This window comes from Apus apus, chromosome 12, assembly GCF_020740795.1.
Source record: "Apus apus isolate bApuApu2 chromosome 12, bApuApu2.pri.cur, whole genome shotgun sequence".
In the NCBI taxonomy this organism is placed as follows: Eukaryota; Metazoa; Chordata; class Aves; order Apodiformes; family Apodidae; genus Apus; species Apus apus.
Window position 1 is genome coordinate 14,700,603 of NC_067293.1, and position 21,455 is coordinate 14,722,057.

At 34.9% G+C, this 21,455-nt stretch overlaps 1 protein-coding gene across 5 annotated transcripts in view; it reads right to left on the bottom strand.

Annotated features, from left to right (window-relative positions):
* Window positions 1–21,455, bottom strand: part of DIAPH2 (diaphanous related formin 2) — a 213,838-nt gene that overhangs the window by 96,143 nt on the left and 96,240 nt on the right. For all 5 annotated transcript variants that reach the window (XM_051629988.1, XM_051629986.1, XM_051629989.1 and 2 more), the window contains 2 exons: window positions 20,718–20,847; window positions 7,896–8,021 (listed from right to left, as the gene is read on the bottom strand). In XM_051629988.1, coding sequence (XP_051485948.1) covers window positions 7,896–8,021; window positions 20,718–20,847 — 256 coding nt within the window. The remainder of the gene's footprint in view (window positions 1–7,895; window positions 8,022–20,717; window positions 20,848–21,455) is intronic.

Genomic DNA, 21,455 nt, shown 5'->3' on the forward strand with positions numbered 1-21,455 from the left:
AAGTGGGATTTTCTGCCTGTGCTGATGAAATACGTCAGGCCTTCAGATGTACTTCTAAGAATTACAAGCACGATCGGTTTAATCAAGTGTGTCTTGGCTGCTTTAGCATATCCATTTAAATACGATGCAAGTGTTCAGAGAGAAAAGGTTTTTAAATGTAACCTCTCAAAAAATGATATACTGCTGATTTCTTTTGAAAAACTGCATTTTAGTGATTCTTTTCCTGCATTTGGGGCAACACGAACTCATGTCAATTTGGGGAATACACATCTGGTGGCTGTCAAGCAGCCACAGAGCTCCCTGAAATCTCAGATCTGATACTCAAGTCACAAATTTAGATTTCTTAGAGGTACATGAACTTAGAACAGAGCATCCTGGATGCAAAACGTAATGTACACCAGCCACATGGGTTGGGTTTTTTTTTTGCTCATCATATCAAGTAAACAAATTTGAGGAAAAAAAAGCCTACAGACTACATAATAGAAGGTGGAAGTTCTTAAGAGCATTTTAATATCTCAATTAACAGCAAATTCAAATGGACTCAAGTCTGGAAGTGAGGGGGGAATGGTTCTCCTTTAAATATACATTCTACTTAAGAAAGTTCCGTGAAACATGAACAATTTATACACTTGGGAGAGCACTAGGATAACAGAAATACAGAGAACTTGAACATCAAACAGAAGAAAAAGTTGCTTATGCTCAAAATCAGGCCTAAACATTAATATGTAAAACTACAGTCCTAAAGAGACACAAGCAAAAAACTGTTAAAATCCCACCTTAAGTATAAAATTAATTGTAAAGCAAAAGGCAGAGGGTATAGCAAGACCAATATTGACTGCTTAAAGCAGGGTTTTTTCTTTTGTGTTGCTAATAAAAACTTAATCACAAGTTTACTATGAACAAATTATTTAACTCATACTTAAATGCAACCAGAAACAGTATATATTTCAAATTAATCAATACCAAATAGGAGTCTCATTAAATGTTGCAATATTAGCACTACTACTAGATGCTCATTATAATTTGTTGTTATTAAGCAAGATGCTAAAGTATCAGCAAGCCCAGAATTGTTTCATGAGTGATAATAAAATAGACCATACGATGGCCTCAGCCTGTCCTCTTAAAAAGGAGATAAATCACAGTTAAAAAGAGTTGAGTGAAGCTTTAAGTAGTCCATATTTCCCCACTAAAAAAAATATAAATATACATATTTCTTAAAGTTCCATTTTTTTCTATCCTTTCCTTGTTTACAAACAGTATCAATAACATAAATTCAGTGCTATTTGTTCTATTTTCTCTGTATTTGCAAGAAAGTCTAACACTTGATGGCTGAAAACAAAAAATTGCTTGATTAAGCACTTAAAATAGTATTTTTTTTTTCTGAGGTAAGACTTGCAGAGAACAGATGACATTTTGATCTCCAACTAGAATAAATCACCCCCGTTTTATTTCCTTCCACTGCCTGCACTCATAAGTCTTCTAAACAAGACTCTATTCCCTGGTACTAGCACATCTTAAGACATGTGCTTTCTGCTGACTGTTCCTTGGCATTTGTATTTACTGTAAGAAGCCACTTTAACTATAAACAAATGCTCAAGACAAAGTAACAAAACATCTTTATTATATTCCTATAATGTAACCATAACTGGAAAAAAAAATACAACAGCCATGCTACATCTAGGTCTTGCTGTTTCTTTATTATTCATCACATAACTTAAACTTCATAACTTTGAAACTGCAGTAAGTGCTTTTTCACTGCCTGTTTTGGACAATGTTGCTTTTCTGTCTTGGCTGGGGGAATGAAAAGAGAGAGAAAAAGCAGGGACAGGATAAGAACCAGGGTCTTTGAGAGGCCCAAAAAACACTGAAAAAATCTTATTGATGTGCCCACCTCAGTAAGGTAGACCTTCATTCCCTAGACACTATTCTGGTAAAGTATTTTATCTGGAGAAATAATAATTTTTTTCCCATGGTAGCTCTTTTAGTCAAGAACTGCACTTTCTAATGAAGGTGTTTTCAAATGTGATTTTTGTAGACAGCAAGAACAAAAACCTTACACAGATATCGTACCAAAAGACACATGTATTGAATGTCTTAAGGATTACACATGACCTGTAATTTGAAAAATCACTGAATGCTTTTCTTCTCCAGTTGCAAATGTATTGAAAAATGCCCCTACAGTAAAAGCCATATTAAAATACACTCAAGCAAAAGATGGTAACTTCAAATCTAAGGACATATACGAAAGCTAACGGAAATTTTCTCCATTCTGGGTTATTTTTCAGAAGCCCCAGGCAATGACTAAATTCATATATTAATGCACATAATGCATTGCAAGTTGTCTGAAAAACAAAAACAGGCTTTCCTAACAATGACATGTCAAAACGCTTCAAGTAAATTATTTTTCCACAACAAGCTAGGAGGAAATCCCAAGTGCTAAGAGATGACAAGAGTGTTAATGCCATTAACATTCTCTCAGCACTCCATGTCAGTATGTAAATGATGTCCTGCTGCTCAGTCACTTTGAGAGAGGAAAAAAGGTTCACAGCCATTTCCAGATGCTGCGATTCTGATTCAGAATGTACTTGCTTCTTCCCTAGTGTTGTGCTAGAAGATATTCTGTAGTAAAGTGGCTGTACAGGGGAATTATCAGTTGGTACTTAGGGCACATTATATATTTTTTTAATATTCTCAGTGCAAAAAAGCCCCCCTCATACTTACAGTAGACTTCTCCCCAGACCATTTCACTACCACTGAAGTACATCAAGGAACCATTAAAACTCATATTTAGTTGTGAGTCAGTACTCATTATTAGATAGAATTATAAGCATAAATACATATCAAGTTAGAATATATGCTTTTCAAGCAGGCAGCTTTTTATTTAGTAAGAAGGATTCTGTTTTAATGAATGGTGTTTCTTTCAGAAAATTAAAATTGGTTCACAAATCTCTGTTGTTCTATGTTCTATGATAAGATGAATACACACTGCTTTGAATTTTTTTCTCCTCAGTAATTTTTGTTCATCCAGTCATGATTCCCTTAATTTTGCAATTCTTAAAAACAAAAAAAAAGCTCTGAATTCTCCACATGTAAGCAATCAGTTAGAAAAAACAAGTGGCACTATTTATTGCTCTGGTAGGCAAAAGATTCTAATGAGATTAGGCATGTTAGTATCTCTCACTAGGGTAGATCACAGCTAAAAAATTGAAAAGCTAGACAAAATCTGCATTTAAGGACATACCAAAACACCTAGGATACATTATATAAATTAAGGTAACATTGTTTAAAAACTATATAATCATCCAAAAGCAAAGTCAGCATCTCCAACTAGCAGGATAACAAAGAATTAACCTAATGGTCTGTGATCCAACAGCGTGCCCTCCTGCCACCCTCGCTCTGCCACTACTCTTTTCTCCTCCTGAACATTTTCTAGAAGATTAAATCTTTGTCAGTGGAGGTGCATGAGCATGTTGGGGAGAGGGGAAGAGGTGGTATTTGTTATTTCTGTAGCAATAGTGCTAAGTCAAGATTAATAAATTAACTTCATGCAACTTTCCATCACTCCCTCTGAAAGAGCTTTTCATTCTGTTGTCTTCAATCTATCTTTCTTAATAACATTTAAACCCCATCAATCTGAATATCTTCCTCAAATGCCAACTAGAAACTCATGTTTTGATATCACTAAAAAGAAAAGTGTATTACACGTATGGCAAATAAGTGCAAAATTCAGTTTTTCAAAAAATTATATATATATCCAATTAGAGGCACAAACACTAAAATAAAACAAGAACTGAGTGCTAGATTTGTCATAGTCACAATGAGGCTTCTAAACTGTTAAATCAGACTCAGTGCTGCATGAAGCTAGGCTAATTATAAAAGAAAACTCTAACATTGAAAGTTAAAATATTTAAAATTAATCCTGAAGAAATGTACAATTCTGGCCATGGATCAGGCCATGAAAAGGATGTCTCAAGAATCACAAGTTATTTAATACAGCATGAAATTCACAGAAAGAATGTTTTAATAGCTTGTGTTGTGTTTTTTTTTTTTCACTTTTTGCTTAACCATACTATATTCTAACTTCTGTTGTAACACAGATGGAATCCACAGTTTGAAATCAACTGTTTCTGGTGGCCAACCATACGAGTCAGCTTCATTATCAAAAAGGCTTCAGAATGCTATGAGAATTTCTCAAAACTTAGGCAGTTAAATACTTATTGAAAAACCCAATACAAGGCAGACAAACTAAACTATAAAAATCACTTCAGAATCCCACAGCAGTATTTTCATCTAGCTGCCTCAAAATGTCCACAGTGCTCATTACAAATAACCTAGACTAAGAAGCTACAAAGGTATTGAAATACTGCATTTAACTGGAATCAGTATTTCAAATGCATATGAAAAAAATACCAGTGAATACTGGGAAACAAGAGTCCTAAACTACTTAATCTACTTTGCTTTCGCAGGTACAATTAAGTAACCTGATCACAATACAACAATTCCCACCTGGAGGAAAAGATACCTATTAACAAACAGGTCCCAAAAGACTTGAACAGTTTTTGAAGTGTCATGATGACTACAAACTGAAATCAGGAGGAGTCAAACCATTATCAGGATGTATATTTGAGAAACAAATCACTGGTACCATCTAATAAAGACACAGCAAAATTTATACTAGTTGAATGTTTAAAGTCAAGATTGTATATGGTCATGAAATATCTGCTCTTAGCAAAATAAAATAAGATATAAAGTTGTTAGTGGCATTATTCACTGAGACTGTTCCATTAAGCTTGAAATCTGATAACCAAACTGCATCTTAGTTATTATGAAAGATGGCAATCAACCTATGGCTACATAAATAATATTTTTTAATGTATTAATTGAGCCTTATGCTCATAAGTGGAAAAAAGAAGACACTCTTAAGCAGCAAGTCACACTGATTCAATTAGAGAAACAATTCAGGTGAATATCTGCGCAGCTCTGAAGTGATGGTAAAACTGAATGTACTTGTTATCAGATCATTTCATTTAGTCTTACTATAGTCTTACTTTAAATATAAACTACTCAGAAAATATTAACCCATTTTCCTCAGATTGTACAGAAAAAAGTTTTAGTAACCATTTGATAAGTATCAGTCTAGCAAATTGCAGTAAAATATATCTTAATTTTAAAAGCTTTAATTAACATTTTTAAATCGATGGGTTATATTTACCTGAATAAATTACTCCTGCATTATACTGCAATATTTTAAACAGATTGTGCAACAGTTACGTACTACTCTTCCTGTCTTTGTATTTAATTCCTAAAGTAGTATTAAATTATTTTTAAGCGTTCAAGAGCTACATCATGAGCAACTGTATGAGCTAAATAAAAAAACTGATTAAGTGACATCACAAATTAGCCTGCTTAGAAATAGATTAAGAAAAAAATCCTAGATGAAAAAGTAAAATTTCTATTCAGATTTCACTCATGGTACCAAAAACTGGCCTTATTTGCCAAATAAATTTCTTTCATAGCATTTGCTTCTATATTACGAATATTAATTAATATTGTTATGATCAATTAATATTATGAATGGTATTTTTATTGTAATTTATGTCCTACCTTAGTAGGAAACCAAAAAATATTTCTTTCATATTCTCTGAAGAAAATCTCACCCCAATTACCAGTAAACAGCTTTTTTTTATTAGCAGGAATGGAAAAGAGAAACCATGCCTTTAATTACAGTATAATTCCTGTGAGAGATTATGTTCAGACACATCAGAGATGTTTACCCTGAAACTCTCTAACTTTCTAATATCAGTATGCATTATCAGCAACAATTCTTTAACAATCTGACAGAAGCAACAGAAACACCTACTGAAGATTAAGATGCAATTGCCCCCCCACACCCCTTAACATTTATCCTTCAGACTAAAAAAACCCAACAAAATACAGGCGTGTAGAAAATCTGAATGTTCAATGAGAAGCAGAAACAAGTTTGATCACTTGACACAAATGGAGATGACTTTCTAAAATAGAAAAACACCCTTTATCGGGTCATCTATTAATTATGAAAACAGAAATCCTTAGGCAGAATCAGTTCATTTCTTACAGTCTTATCTATTTTGTCAAGCCACCAAATCCACTAGTATAATAAAAGCTGTCAGACATCTCAAGTTCAGGGTGCCTGCTTTAATTACCAAGAATTGGTAATCTAGCTGTGACATCAGTGGATGTGCACTGAAGCAAGGCTGCCCAGGAAACTTCTAACAATTTTTAAAAAATCTCATAGAATTCTCAGGTTTTTGCTTGTAAAAAAAAAATAAAAATAAAAAATTAAAAATTAGTATTTTTTTAAACTGTTTTGCGTTGTCAAATTATCATTATTCTTTATTAAATTCAGAACAAGGTAAACATTATCTACTTGGCTCTTTTTTCTCCACCAAATCACTCGAGTGATGCAAAACACCTTTTACAAGTACAATAAATACCCAGGTAGCAAAACAACAAATGGCAAAGCACTTAACACAGCTGAAAAATAATGTATAGAACCTGTAAAACAAAGCTGTCAAACTAAACAAGAAAACATGGTTGCAAAAGGTGCATTTCAATGTCGGTTTCATTTATGAACAAAAACAGGGCTTGCTTGACAGCATTCAGCCTGCACACATGATGAGAAGGCAAAGGACAATTACAAAGCTAGATTGTAAAAAATTCTCATGTGAATGTACCTCAGGAAAATAAAAACTGGTGGGTTTTTTTTAATAGTAGAACTAACCTTGCAAATAAAACACTGTGGAAGAGAACACATAAGCAACAAGAAACAATTTTCCACTTAATCATGAGTTGTCTCCCTTAAGCTGCTTTTCTGCAGTCTTGTCAGAAACTTATAATAAATCCATATAGAGAAGATATTAAACATCTTCCTGTGAATTTCTGTCACTGAATCCATTCATATGGTTAATCCTACTAAAACTTAGCTTCCAAATACAGAGCAGTTAGGAGAATTTTTTCATTACATCTACCTACTAAATACGATGAGCAACAACGAGAGGCTCGACACATCAATCCTATTCTATTTTTCTTCCTTTGAAAAACCATAAATCCAAGACTTCTGTCTAGTTGCAATAAGAATAAATAACACACAAACTATACAAGCACCTAGAAATGCACAAAATGCCATGTATCATACTCCAAATGCTTCCACATATACAGAAAAAAACTTTGTACAAAATTTACTTTTTTTAAAACACTGACTTCTGCTTGGTCTTTCTCACTTTTGTGAGCTTTTCATATCTATAGCGCACCTATTTATAGTTTTGAGCAAAACTGACACTGGATAGATGAAAATTTTTGAAAGAAAACAGGCCAGACAGGTATCATTTGGTATTCTCAAACAGATTTTCCTTACCAGTGCTTATAGAAGCCTATTTCCTACAGAAATAAAAGGACAAATCACTCTTGAGTACAAAGGAAAGTTTTTTTTTTTCCTCTGAAAGGATCCCTTAAATAACAACCATTAACAAAATTATTACTCTCCCCTTCAAATAAGAACACACTTGAAGCTAAAATATTAAATACTCTCAAGTCTACTGCTGATTGCTTTCTAGATTGAAAAGATTTAACAATTATCATTAATTACTGTTTCTTTAAGAGAAAAAAACCCATACTACTATTATATGACTGGTCACCATAACTATTACCTTTCAAGAAAGCTATCTGCTTTTCTCCTTTCAAGTCTGATTATAAATGCTTTAAGTTATACTCGTAAGTTTTTCAACCTGTTCTTTTATGCTTTTCTCTGTGAATAAAAGTATGGAAGAAGAGACTTAAAGCTCAATGTCAAGTGCTGTAAATACTTAACCAGACTACCACAATGTTCACACCAGGAACGACGACATGCAAAAAGGATATGCTCATCTTTTCTACAAACTTATCATGTTCATCTTGTGTTTTAGGGAAATTCTTAATGTCATTTTCTAGACGCTGGATCTGACTGTTCATGGAATCAAGGTTGCTCTTGAGAGTCTGGGCTGAAACTAAAGAGAGAGAAAAAAAAAAGAAAAAGACAATGAGTACAAAGCTTCCAGGTTCCAGAAAGGGTATCAGAAGGGGAAAAAACAATGGCAGTATAAATTGTCTTAAAGGAGAATTATTCCATTAAGTGGACTCATATTTTTATGAATTACTGCTCATAAAAATTCTACTCTTCATAAAAATTAAGTGAAAATATCTAATGTAATATACCAAATCATCATATTTTATGTTGAAATGTCACCACTTAATTCTACCATTAGCTCAAATTATTCAATTTCTATTTGAATTTATTGGTAAAAATTCTAATATTTCATTCTTTTAAATCTAATTCAAAGAGTAAAAAGTAACTGAAGTTCAAAGAGATTTTACCTTATTAATGCATGTACTTGGTTAAATGATCTTATTAGTGTGCATACTCAGTTACAGAAATGATTTAAGGAACAGACACAGAGAAAAGATCAAATATTTTTCTTTTATTGAAATTAAACTGATTTCTAGAAACCAATATCTATGAAACCCTCTGTCAACATCAAAGGTTCATTTGAATAATAAAAGCTACTGATAATTCTAAAAAGTTAAAGATAGTACAGTACAAAAGAGAGGCTACTCGAAAGAAACACCATCATACGCTAGTCTAATGGAAACCACTATTACTGTAATTTGTATTAAACAACACTAATAGATACCTCATGAGAGAAAACTCCATTGGAACTCATGACATCACAATTCTGAATATGAGGCAATACCATACCACAAAGAAACTCCAGAACAAGATGAAAAGTGACTACAGAATCTTCTATACAAAGAAGCTTTCGGTCAAATTGCAATATTAAAAACAAACTGAACGTGTAATACTGAGTTTTATAACACAATCCACAAAATCTGCTTCCCATTGTCAATGATAACAGTTTGACAAGCCCCTTCTCTCAATCTGAAGATGCATTTTAAAACCAAATTCTATTTTCTTTTCTCTGTCTCCTCTCGCATAGTTTACAAGTACGAGCCTTCAAGACCAGGCAGTCAATCTCAACACGACCTTTCCCCGACTAGCACTGTAACATTTGCACTATTTTATGTCCTTCCTCTAGAGAGAGTACAGAGTATTTCAAGCATATCCTGTTTCAGAGACAATTTAGACTCTACAAACTACATAATCTTTAGTGACAGTGCATATAATCCTGGTCAGTTCTCAAAAAGCCAGTGCCACAAACAACTGCTGGTACGTGGAATCAGAGATGAGAACATCCAGTGGGGTATCTACTCTTCAGGGACTGGCCAAGTCAATGCTCCTTATTAATTGCAGGCAGTTGCTCTATAAAGGTAAATGTAGATTTCCTTCCCAGCTAACCCAAGGATTCTTTGTGTAGTCCAGATAAGCACGACTTTTTTTTTTTTAAAAAAGGGGGTTTTTGCAGTTTTTTTGGCCGTAAGCCCTTTGTCTAGAAGTTGCATACATCGTTTTTCCAAAATGTTTCTTTTTCTGTTTCCTTGTAGTGTAAGAAATTGTGCTGTGAACTATGTGATATTAAATAGTAGCCAAAAATTGACTGAAGACAGTTTGAAAAACAGTATACTGTTAATAAAAATCTTGTAAACAAATATTTCTGTTCTGGAAACTGCTTCCTGTCTTCTTTCTAAGTCTTGCCTCATATCAGCCATAACACCACTGACTTTACTATTCATAAGCATGTTCAAGTACACAAGGCACCAATACAGCTATCTTCATCATGACTCCATTTCCAGATTTATCCATTTTATACCAGGTACCAAAGGAACTTTAAATCAAATAATCTTAAAATAGCAAAATAGCTTTTTGAGCTTAATTTAACTTTGAGGGAAAAAACCAACCAAACAAAATCTATACTGATCACAGCATCCTTGTGGCTATTAACTTCACATGAAAGAGTTAACCTTGAATGAACCACTAAAGCCGTCTGAGGAATAAACATTATCAAAGCTTTTAGGTTACAGATGCATTAGTTTAATCATTTGATATTATTGTCAGAAAAGGAGCACAGATTTTTGCTTGGACTGAAGAACTTGAATTACTGAAACATTTTTATAGGCTGTTATGTAGCTGGATAGGAAGGCAAGCAGCACTGAAATAAAAGGCTACAACTGAAAAATAAATTTGGAGGAAGCAAATGCTGATTTTGTCGGTAAAAAGAATAGCAGCTGGTAAATAAATAGGGGATGTAACAGATAAAATTTAACTGTTTTCAGCAATTCGAAAATATTTAAATGCATGACTGCATAGCAAGAGTAGTTATTTCTGTCCAAAATTCAAAAGTGCAAAGAAATTCAGCAAGCAATGACAAATAAGAAATCCTAACCTTTGTGATTAAAAAGTAAGAAAAGCATTTGCAGTAACTGTTTTACAAAGCTAAGCTTAAAAAATAGTTTAGATTAAGTGCATACTGACTGAAAGCCTGAAGGAACCCTAGCCAAGCATGAAGGCTGCATTCAAAAGCTGTGTTTCCCACAACTAACTTCTACATTCACTCTGAATTTTCAAAAAGTATTGCAGAACATTCATTTTCATTCACTTTTTTTCCTATCCCAGGTAAATGTACAAGTTTCTGTTCAAATAATTTGTGAAGCTGTTGTTCTGCAAGACTAACTTAAAAAAGACTATGTAATAGGAAACATATATATATATATTACAATAAAATACCTGCATTTCCTCCCATAAAACTGGTTTACTAGAGATTTACTACTAAAGTAATGTGAAGAGGGGGCAGCATGAATACCTTTTACTCTTTCAGAGAAAAGCATGTTAATTTCTTTCAAGGTTTTGAAGGTTTTAATTTATGGAAGTATGAACTCTGCTGGAAGCAAAATGCCGTTTCTTTGAAACCATTCCCTAAATGCACACACTAAACAGACTGTCTCTGTCACTATATTCCTAAAGATGGCAATGGCAAGGCAAAGCCTCCTGCACCTTCAATTTGCCCATCACTCCACATGAAAGTTACACATCCTAATAGAACTGTTCTCAAAATTCACATGAAAGATAGCATCTGGTCTTCAGTGGCACTCAAGCAACTGCTCAAGAACTGTTACTGGGAAGACCTCTCTGACACAGTAATTACAAAAATATTCCATTTAATGTTACTGCATCAGGTTCCATTCCATGATTCTACAACTGTTTAGTTTTAGTGTTGCAGCAGGAGAAAGAAAACAACTAAACTCAATGGACAAATATCTGATATCAAGATAGGAACAATGAGGCAAATACTAATAAACAGGAAAAAGAAGAAAAAACAATCAGCAACAACTAGAAAAAAAACACCCTCCAAAATGCCCAAACACTCTAGAATGAGCAGTCCCACCCTAAAAAAGGAAACAGCCTGCAAGAAGCCTGGACATTTCCCTGTAATAGCTGCTGCAACTCCAAGATTGAAAGAAATACAGCATCTTTAACATCTGTACCTTAAATCACTATAATAAAGGGATTTATGAGACACAGGAAAAATCCAGTATCTCAAATTAAACATTTATATTTCAACTAACTAAATCATTACCCCACAGCATTACTATTAACATGTAGGATTAATATAAGCAAGGTGAACAATGCAGTCATGTACATGAATATATCGCCAGACTCTCATGTTAGTGGAAGACTAATATAAGCACCTTGATTTCCCCATATTCTCTGTGCACTAAAACTGAACATAGCTCAGTTAATCAAGCATCATTAAATCTACAACTGATTAAAAGATTATTTTTCCTATTATTATTTATAATAGAAACCTCCAGTCATTGAAGAGAATGCACAATGCCATTTTGACATGAAAGATGGTATTTTTTTTTCTTCACTGTAATATTTTCACTGCATTAATTTCTGCTCTGTGGAAAAAAAACAATCCCATCCACTTATTTTGGAGACAGCAGTTGCACAGGCTGCATGCTAAGGAAGGCTTAATGAGTATCTAGTAGACCACTTTAGCCCTAGAAAAATGCTACAAGCAGTTAATTTCATGTTAATGTCAAATGCTAGCTAGTCCCCACAGTCACGCTAAGCATTTTATATATACAGTAATCAAGTAATAGTACCAAAGGACAGACTAATCTTTTCCATATAAGATTGTACTAGACTAAGAGTCTTTCCCTGTAATAATAGGTGAAATGATATATGTTGATTAGATGCAGTGTCTCTTGCATCATTAATTCAAAGGGTCTCTGATCATGATGCAAATGAGGGATGGCCATGGCCATGTTTACTAAAAACTCCAAAGTGAGAGGAGCCAATGACTTCAGTAAGCAAAGGCAAGTCTATGCGAAGCAAGTGAACTAGTGGATTTGTAAATTTAGACAGTTTTTGGGCCATAGCTCCATTCTGAGCATACTAATCATTATTTATTTCTTATTGCCTGAAGGCAGATGGAAGTAGCCTTTCACAGAAGTCGAAAAAGCAGTTTAAAGGGAAATGGGTGAGCAAGTACCAATTTGCAGGAATTACAACCATTGACTACTCAATTCATACCACCAAGTTAGTTTATATTTATTAAGAGAATTAATGTTCTCTTGGAGTTAGGTGAAGACTGCTGCTGCAGCCTGCTCAAGGATTCTGAGTACCACAGTGTGTGCATCTCAGAATCACAGAATTTTTTTGAGTTGGAAGGGACCTTAAAGATCACAGAGTTCTAACTCGCCTACGTGGGCAGGGATACCTCACACTAGAACAGGCTGCTCAGAGCCCCATCCAACCTGCCCTTGAACACCTCCAGGGATGGAACCCCCACAACATCTCTGGGCAGCCTGTCCCAGTTGTCTCACCACCCTTACACTGAAGAATTTCCACCTGATCTCTAACCTAAATCTCTCTTCTTTCAGTTTAAAACCATTACCCCGAGTCTTCTCACTGCAAGCCCCTGTAAAAAGGCCCTCCCCAGCTTTCCTGTAGGCCCCCTTCAGGTACTGGAAGGCCACTCTGAGGTCCCCCTGGAGCCTTCTCTTCTTCAAGCTAAACAGCCCCAACTCCCTCAGCCTGTCCCTCATAAGAGAGCTGCTCCAGCCCTCAGATCATTTTTGTGTCCCTTCTCTGGACACATTCCAACAGGCCCACATCTTTCTTGTGCTGGGGGCACCAGCGCTGGATGCAGTACTCCAGGTGAGGTGTGACCCGGGCAGAGCAGAGGGGCAGAATCACCTCTCTCCATCTGCCAGGCCACGCTTTTTTTTATACAGCCCAGGATGCTGTTGGCCCACTAGTTGATCCACTAGTATCTCCAGGTCTTTTTCCACAGGGCTGCTCTCAAGCATGACCATCCTCAGCCTGTATTCATATCTTAGGTTACCTCAGCCCAGATGCAGGACCCTGCACTTGACCTTGTTGAACTTCATGAAGTTCACCTGGGCCCACTTCTCTAGCTTGCCCAGGTCCCTCTGGATGGCACCCGTCCCTCTGGCATATCGACTTAGAACAAACTTCAACAGTAAAAATAACTCTACATTGAAATATCTTTCCCATGAAAAATGGGAAACCAAACTCAAATATTAGGAGTTCTGAAGAAGAAACTAGATAAACAGTCAAGACAGGTGACATTAGACAAACTCTTAATATTACATCCAGTCAAGCCTCCTACAAGCACACACTCCTCCTTCCAGAAAAGTATTGAAAAGCACATACTCAGGCCAACTAGTGTCTAAATTTCAAAGCAGAACCCCACGTACGGAAAACAAAATAATATTAAGTTCATAGGCTCGAAGTTTTAGAAATGCTTAGGAGTGGAGGTTTAAACACCTTGGGATCAAAGGGAAAAATCCAACAGCATCTTAACTAACTAGGGCGCATCATTATCCTCTTTCTCCATAAAAGGGTAAATATTCTGACACTACTTATGCTTAACAGTCAATACATCACACATAATAGACTTTTTTTCTGTAAATCTCCCACAGACTTTTCTCACTATCTTTTGGAGTTGAGGAAAAACACCAACTCTGTCCAAATGGTAATGTTTTGTTTATATATTATGACAATGTACTGTAAATGAAAACATGTAATTTGCAAAAGCTTTAAAACAGAATTTTTAACAGATACATATCACACATAGATGTGCATTTGTATTTCCAATTTGCATGCTAGGTTTTCATTCACTAGCAGGCTCTCTGCATTCTCGTTGCCTTATCACAACATTGATACAGAATGGTAAAGGGAGGCAATGACAGAGCTATGCTTTATAATTTCATACATCTACAGTAAAATCATTATCCTAATTAACCAAATATAAAGCCATTGTGCATTGATTCTGTTGTTCTGTCCATTTGCAAGCTGAGGTGAACTACAATTTTAAGGTTAAGAGCACTTTGTCCAGTTCCAAGTAACTCTTGCCTTTAGAGTTTAATGAGAGATTACATTTAAGACACTAATTGTCTTTCAGCTGGAGATTATGTTTAATGAGACATGTTCAGAAGCTCTAGATTGCAATATTTTTCTCCATCTATAGAAAGGAAGGAGACTTATCATTATCCAAAAAATATCTTAACAGGGATCAAGACCTAAAATCACCCCCATCAAATGCTTACAAATGTATTCAATATTTTCATGTCAACACAGAAAGAAAACAGATACAGCTGATAAAATTTAAGAAAAGGATGATAGATTTTAAACACATCTGGAAAAAACTATATCACACAAGCTAAAAAGTTATAAATCACAAATTTTGGGTACAAACTGAACAGATTTTCAGCTTTTCAGAACAACAATATCTTCCATCTAAAGTGAGGAAATTTAATTTAAATATTACACGCACTGAAGTGCAAATGCCATTAACAAGCTTGCCTTGACAAGTGAGATAGTGAGAGGAGGAAAAAAAAAGTCAAAAACAAACCACCAACATTGCCTGTTAGGCCTAAAATGAGATTTGTCACAAGCAGCATGTCTTCTCTCCTCTGGAGCTGCAGAATTCACAGTGCTTATGATCCTGAAACACTCAATATATCCACAGAACAAAGAGACATTTCAATGGGCAGCTTATGTTTAATATCAGCGTATGTACAGAACGGTACTGTACTCTTGTTTATGGAATGATTCTGCTTGTCTCTGTTCCAGCAATTACGTGCTTATGTACGTGTTTTAAGAATAAAAGAATAATTCTGAAGCTCATAACACAACTTATTCAGACATTAAGAATCAATTATAAATGACAAACAGTGCCTCAGGAGCCCAAAATGCCTTCATGCTGTCATGATGGACATAAACCTGTCGTTAAAATTCCTTTCCAAAGCACAGCACAATACAAAGTCATAGACCTCCTAAATGACATATTGGAACATGAATTATCTTGTTTGCTTTGGACAGGTCACATTATCCAACCAGTTTTCTAAAACAGAAAAAAAATAATCTCTGAGCCCATAAGATTCCTTCTGGTTGAATCTGTGTTGCTCTTATTTTTGTGACTGTCGTAAGTTCTCAGTCTGTGCCAGCCTTCAACTTCTGACCTCTCTTGTCACTACCAGCTTTTTCACGTAACTTCTCATGTTTACCTTACTGAGTAAACTGCAAAAACAGTACATTGTGGAGTATATGCTTTATCAGTTGAATGTGAACTTACTTTTATTATTACCAATAAAAATCTTGTAGAAAATATATCCCAACTTCAGAAACATAACTGCAAGTATTAGAGGTGATCAGTGAGAAGAGCACTGTGTTCAGTAGCATTCTTCTGGCAATATTGATATCTTCTCCAGAAATTCACCTTTGATGTTAATTTAATTACAAATGTCTTTCAAGCTCTCACAAGCTGAGGTGATTTTGAAAATAGAGCTTATAAAAGTACAAAATCAGTATCTATTATAAATTATCAAACTGAAGCAACACTTCTTGGCAAAGGTGTCAGGCAAATTATAACTGAGGAAAGGGAAGGAAGCAACTGGACTTATGTTTATTTTTTTCTCACTACATCCAGATTCCAAAGTGCTAACTGAACATGCTAAATTCTGCTGTGTTTATTTCAAAAGCCCGTATTTTGGACTGTCACTATTTCTCCATAGTTCAATTTTACTTGGTTTGTACACCAAACTGGTATTCACATGCTGGAACTCATGGTGAAGCAGCTATGGCATTATTTTCAGTTCTGCACATGTGCAGAAACTGCAAAAAGCAGGGAAAACAAACAAAGAGAGGGATCAAAGTTTTTTAACATAAACTATCTGTTGTTAGTAAAAACTCACTAGAAAAGGTGTTGAGCAATTTCATCCAACAGATCATCCTTCAGGCTCTCAACTTGTAACAGGAGTTTGGTCTCTCCTGTTAACTGAAGTGCAAGCCATGCTTCCAGGAGTATAACAACATTTATCACCTCAGCGTAAGTGCAAATTCAAGCACAGATAAGCAGAATTAAAATTTAATGGGGAAAAAAAAAAAAGGAAAAAAAAAAACAGTAGGTGCTGTTTTGTAGCTTTCATCTCTCTTGTGGCTGGTATTAAGGAATTCTAAATGGATTACATAATTTGAGAAGTCATTTAAAGCAGTCTTCAAATCTGAATTGGTTTAACTACAGTTAGAAATTCTTAAATGCTTTAATTTCTTAAATAGCCCATGAGAGTAATTGGAACTATTCTTTCATTTTGCCCTTGATATTTACACTTCAGGAAGAGAAGCAGATTCTTAGAATGTATGCCACACAAAAGGACTTAGTTTCATGTAGAATCCAAACTGTAGCCTCAAAATATAGCTTCAGAATTAAGAACTACAATTTTGCATACCATTTATCACACATTAGAAAATAGAAATTAAATAAAACCTCAAAATATTTGCAGACTGTGAAAATTTAGTAAGCAATTATGCAGAGTGTAAGCCAATCCAGAATCCTACTGAGTCTCCAACAGGATCTCTTTAAGAAATTGCACGTTGGAACCAAAGCAAAAATTAACAGTGAAGTTTTTGCTTCCCTGTCTTCCTCTGATGCCTGTCAATGAAGAACAACATGTCTGTTGAAAAACTTTTAATGAGATGATGCATAAGCTGCCACCAATATGGCAAAGCTATATGCAAGTACAGGACTGTTACTAGCGAAACAATCCTCTAGTATTTGATGTACCTAACTGTGTATTTACTATACTCAGGAAAACACACCGAGAGAGTTTCTGATATTTCAATATTGGAGTTTATGTGAATGAAAAGAATTATATAAGTCACAATACAGTGCAAGATTGACTTTTGATTATGATGCAAAATGCCAACTTCAGATTCTATTATGGGGAAAAAAGCCACAGATGCAGGCATTAAATTTCTCATGCCAGAAGGCATTGTCTCTTTTATATCCACTAATGTGCCAGATTGGGCAAAATCTGTTCCAGCAATTTAAACTGCGCAAGGTGGAAAACACTGCAGAGCTCTCTGTAAAAACAGTTTTGTTTGCTGCAACAAACTATAAAACTTTTGTTTGACAGAAAAATGACTACTACTTATGAACATGTTTTAAACTGATATGCTTTAAAGCAACAATGGCACAGAACATTTTAAAATAATTTCCCCTCTCTAAAATTATGACATGAAGTCACAGTGAAGTACCTGTACAGAATTTAAAACTTGGTATTTTAACAGTATATTAACCATATACCAAGTAATACGTATTTGCAATCCATGGTGCTTCTGATTGCTTATGTCCTTTCTAGAGAGATGCCACAACTGTCAGAACCATATGCTTGCAAATTAAAGAAATAAAGTTTCTGTGTCGATGTGAGTGAGAAATCTGTGCTCCTGTTATTAGTACTTTCTAATCTACTGCAAAGACATAATTCATCTCCCCTAAGGCATCTTTCACTTGATTTTACTCAGAATGCTTTATTTTAACAATACTGTAAAAGAATTAAGTGGTAAACCTTCATAGCAGACACAGAATTCTGTATGTTAAGCACTAGGAAGAACACTCATTATTTCTGAAAGAGACTTTATTATCTATACTGCATTCACAGTTCAGCTCAGCCCTTCACTTCGATTTTAGCTCTTCTTGGGAGTCCTGTGTAACTGCTCAGCTAACCTCAAAATCCATACCCCGTCTATACACAGGAGGTATCACTTCCCCTTGTCCAACATGTCAGGAGAGCACACGGCCAAGCACAGACAACAGCATTCTCTATTCCACCCGTTTCTGAAGTAACCACCAGTGGGACAGCACAAGCTCAATAACTTCACTCAACACAGCCTAGGAACTCCCACTCTTGACAGACAATGCAAGCAAGTAACAAGCACGTCAAGAACTGTCCAACTTAAGAGAAACAGGACAACTGAAAAAGAAATGGCTACTTGTATTTTAAATATAGGAATAATGTTTAAACCATGAACTGCGATGTTACAATTTTTTATTTTAAGAGCAACAGTTAAGTTGTTATTATAAAATATATGGGCAACCCTTTTCCCCTTAATTTTATGTGTTATAGATTTCTTTTTATGATTTCTGGGAGACTTGACAATCAGGAGTTTCAGGTCAAAAAGCATGTATCTTTTCTAAGTAATTTCAAATTATATTTTTAACAATATAACTGTTTAGAAATTCCAGACGTTATCTGACTTGTGGAAGGTACCTCTTGTTTTTGTTGTTTAGTTTTTGGTTGACTGAACCTGCAGAAAGTGTTGGGAGATTGTCAGGTGTTTAATAAAATCCCAGACTATAAAATAGTAAGAGCTAATACCATGAAAAGCATCAACTGGAATAACAAGCGAACAAGATAGAAGTATGATTAAAGGCTTTGCATAGTTTCAGCTGTAGAGGAACAAGAGGGAAACACTGCAAACTGGGGTAAGGTAAATGAGAATCACTTCCATCACATAATCCAGTTTGTCAAAATCTTGAGATTTTTTAATTGGTTTTATTTTCATAGTCTGCTTCATATGAGAAGGAATGATTTTACAGTCTTCTCCTGGTTATCAGTTTGACCTTCGCTTCTACTTTCCAGAATAAAACTGTTTTCTAAATTATTTTTGCTTTTCATAAACCTCTAAGTTGATCTCCCACCTTTAAAAAGATCAAATATTTCATAATACCCAATATCAGATTATTGAAGATTTTACTACATGCCTGGGCAGTTCATCTAATCCCATTGACCTTGCCATATTAAAATCCAGTTTTATGCTTAATCTGCTATTTGTTAAAAAGAGAATCATTCATCCATTGTTCAGATGCTTGTTCTTTTTTCTTATGCAAAAATTAAAGCAGAACAAGACTTCCTTTTTATTTGTGTGGAAATACAAAGAGAAAATACACCCATGATTTTAAGAAGTTGAACATGGAAGTTTTTCATTTGGAATTTTATGTGTAGTTCAAATTACGAGGTTGCCTTCTGCCTAAAAAGTAAGCAGCGTCGAGCTCAAGAAAAGAGACTGTCACCTGTTTTGCTCTTATTTACTTATTTAAAGTTCATACAAAGATAACACCTGCTGGTAGATTTGCTTCTATTTTATGCATAACTATCTGATGCCAGTGCCCTCATATCTGTAGCAAACTATTCCAAATGAAGTCTCCTACAGGAAACATTAACCTGAAACCACTGGTTTATAAACCATGAAACAATAAACAGGACTTGACAATCTTCTCATCCACACAATCCATGTTAACTACCTACAGAGCACAAGTGATGGCATGTGACGAGAGTGGATGAACATAATAATTACACAAAAAGTAGCATGGGGAATAGTTGAAGCAAGTTGCAAAAATCAGCTTTGTTACAGAGAGCAAAGAAGGTCTGAAGGAAACGTTTGGCCATGAAAAAGGAACTATAATTTATGCTTCTGTTTAAGGGAAACGTAATGAGCCTTTATCTTCGAGAATTAGACAAATTTAACTGCAATAAAACCTTTTCCATACATATTCTAAGGATCAGGATTGTTAGTGATTTGGCTCCTGTTAGTACGCTTTCCATATTCTGGATGCTGTAGCTGAACTTAATTTTACTAACTCTTATGGTTTAATTCCTCAAGTCCACTTACTGAACATCAGAGACTTTGAATCAAAACCACAAAAATCTCAGACCTGCAAGGTACAATGTGAGCCACAGGAGAAACTTAAGAGACCTTTACATGTGGCCAGTCAAAATGAAACAGCTTGGAATCTCTTGATCAGCCTTGTCACAGCCTTCCCTTTCCATAGCTAAGGGTGCCAAGCAGCAGAGTATGTTTCACAGAAAAATATATCCAACAGCAAATGAACGCAGTTTTCTATCAGATTCACCAGGCTACACTGCTGACTAACCAAGAATAAAATAACTATTAATCATTGACTGTACAGTATAATTTAACTACATACTTCATAAGCAGTCTGGGAACTTGAGGAAGCTTATTTGTTATTCTCCAATCAGGTGTTAAATCAAGTGCTGAAATGAAAAACATACTGTGCACGTAGGCGCAGACACACATGGTTGTTCACTCTCAAGCAACAAGACTTCAAAGACTTAATGGTAAAATAAACATCAGCATTACCCTGCTTACACAACTCCTGATACATGATTTTTTTAAAGTACTTAGCTGAAATATGCTGTATTATTTCCATAAACTACTTCAGAAGAAGAAAAGTTACTGTATTACTGTTTTCCCCCTCCTTGCTTTTTCTCATGTCAATATATACCAGAAAATCAAAATCCAAGTGGATTATCAATGCTTACAGGTTACATAATCCTACAACCTAAAATTAAATGCTGGGAGTATTTACTGTCAAAGCAAAGAGATATTATCTTTAGGTGTTTATCTATTTGCTTACCTTTACTTGCACTCTCAACATGCTGCAATTCATCTGGAAATTTTAAGATGTCACGGTAATTCTCCTCACAAATTTCTGCCAGAAAATGCAATAGGGTTGTTTTCTGGTCTGATGATTTAGTGTCTCGAATCTACAAAGTGAAGACAGGAGAAAGAAAAGAAAAAACAAAAAAATTTAAATCACTTTTTTTTCATAAGATGCTTTAATAAAGTGAATATTGTAGATGTAAACTTGATAGGAAAAAGTCGCCTACACTGGTTGCCTGCAAATGAAACAAATTCTTAAAAAATGAAAATTCTGCAATTCTTAATAATTTAGGACTAAAAAGGGCATCTATCTTTATGCTGTATTTTTAAATAATAATTAATTATGCTGAGAAAAAAAATCTGAAAATAGTCCATCCAGTCATCAAGTTTAGCCATGCCAGTTCTGAATGCTCACTGTGATTAAAAAAATAGCTGTGAACAGAGATTAAACAGAACAGAATGTAGTTCATTCCTTCAATGCCCCCCACTGCCAGATTGGTAAAAGAACCTCTTTGAAATGCTGTACAGCTGGACAGCACACTAAAAGTCAGATTTTGATCTTTTACTGACCAAGTTAAAGAAACTCCTAGTCATAAATCCACATTTTTTTACTGAAGCAGAATCTAAAGCATACTGCTTTATCCTAAAGACATTCAGACAAATTCTATACAGATACATGAAATAAATGCATCCCACCCTTCTGGAATACAAA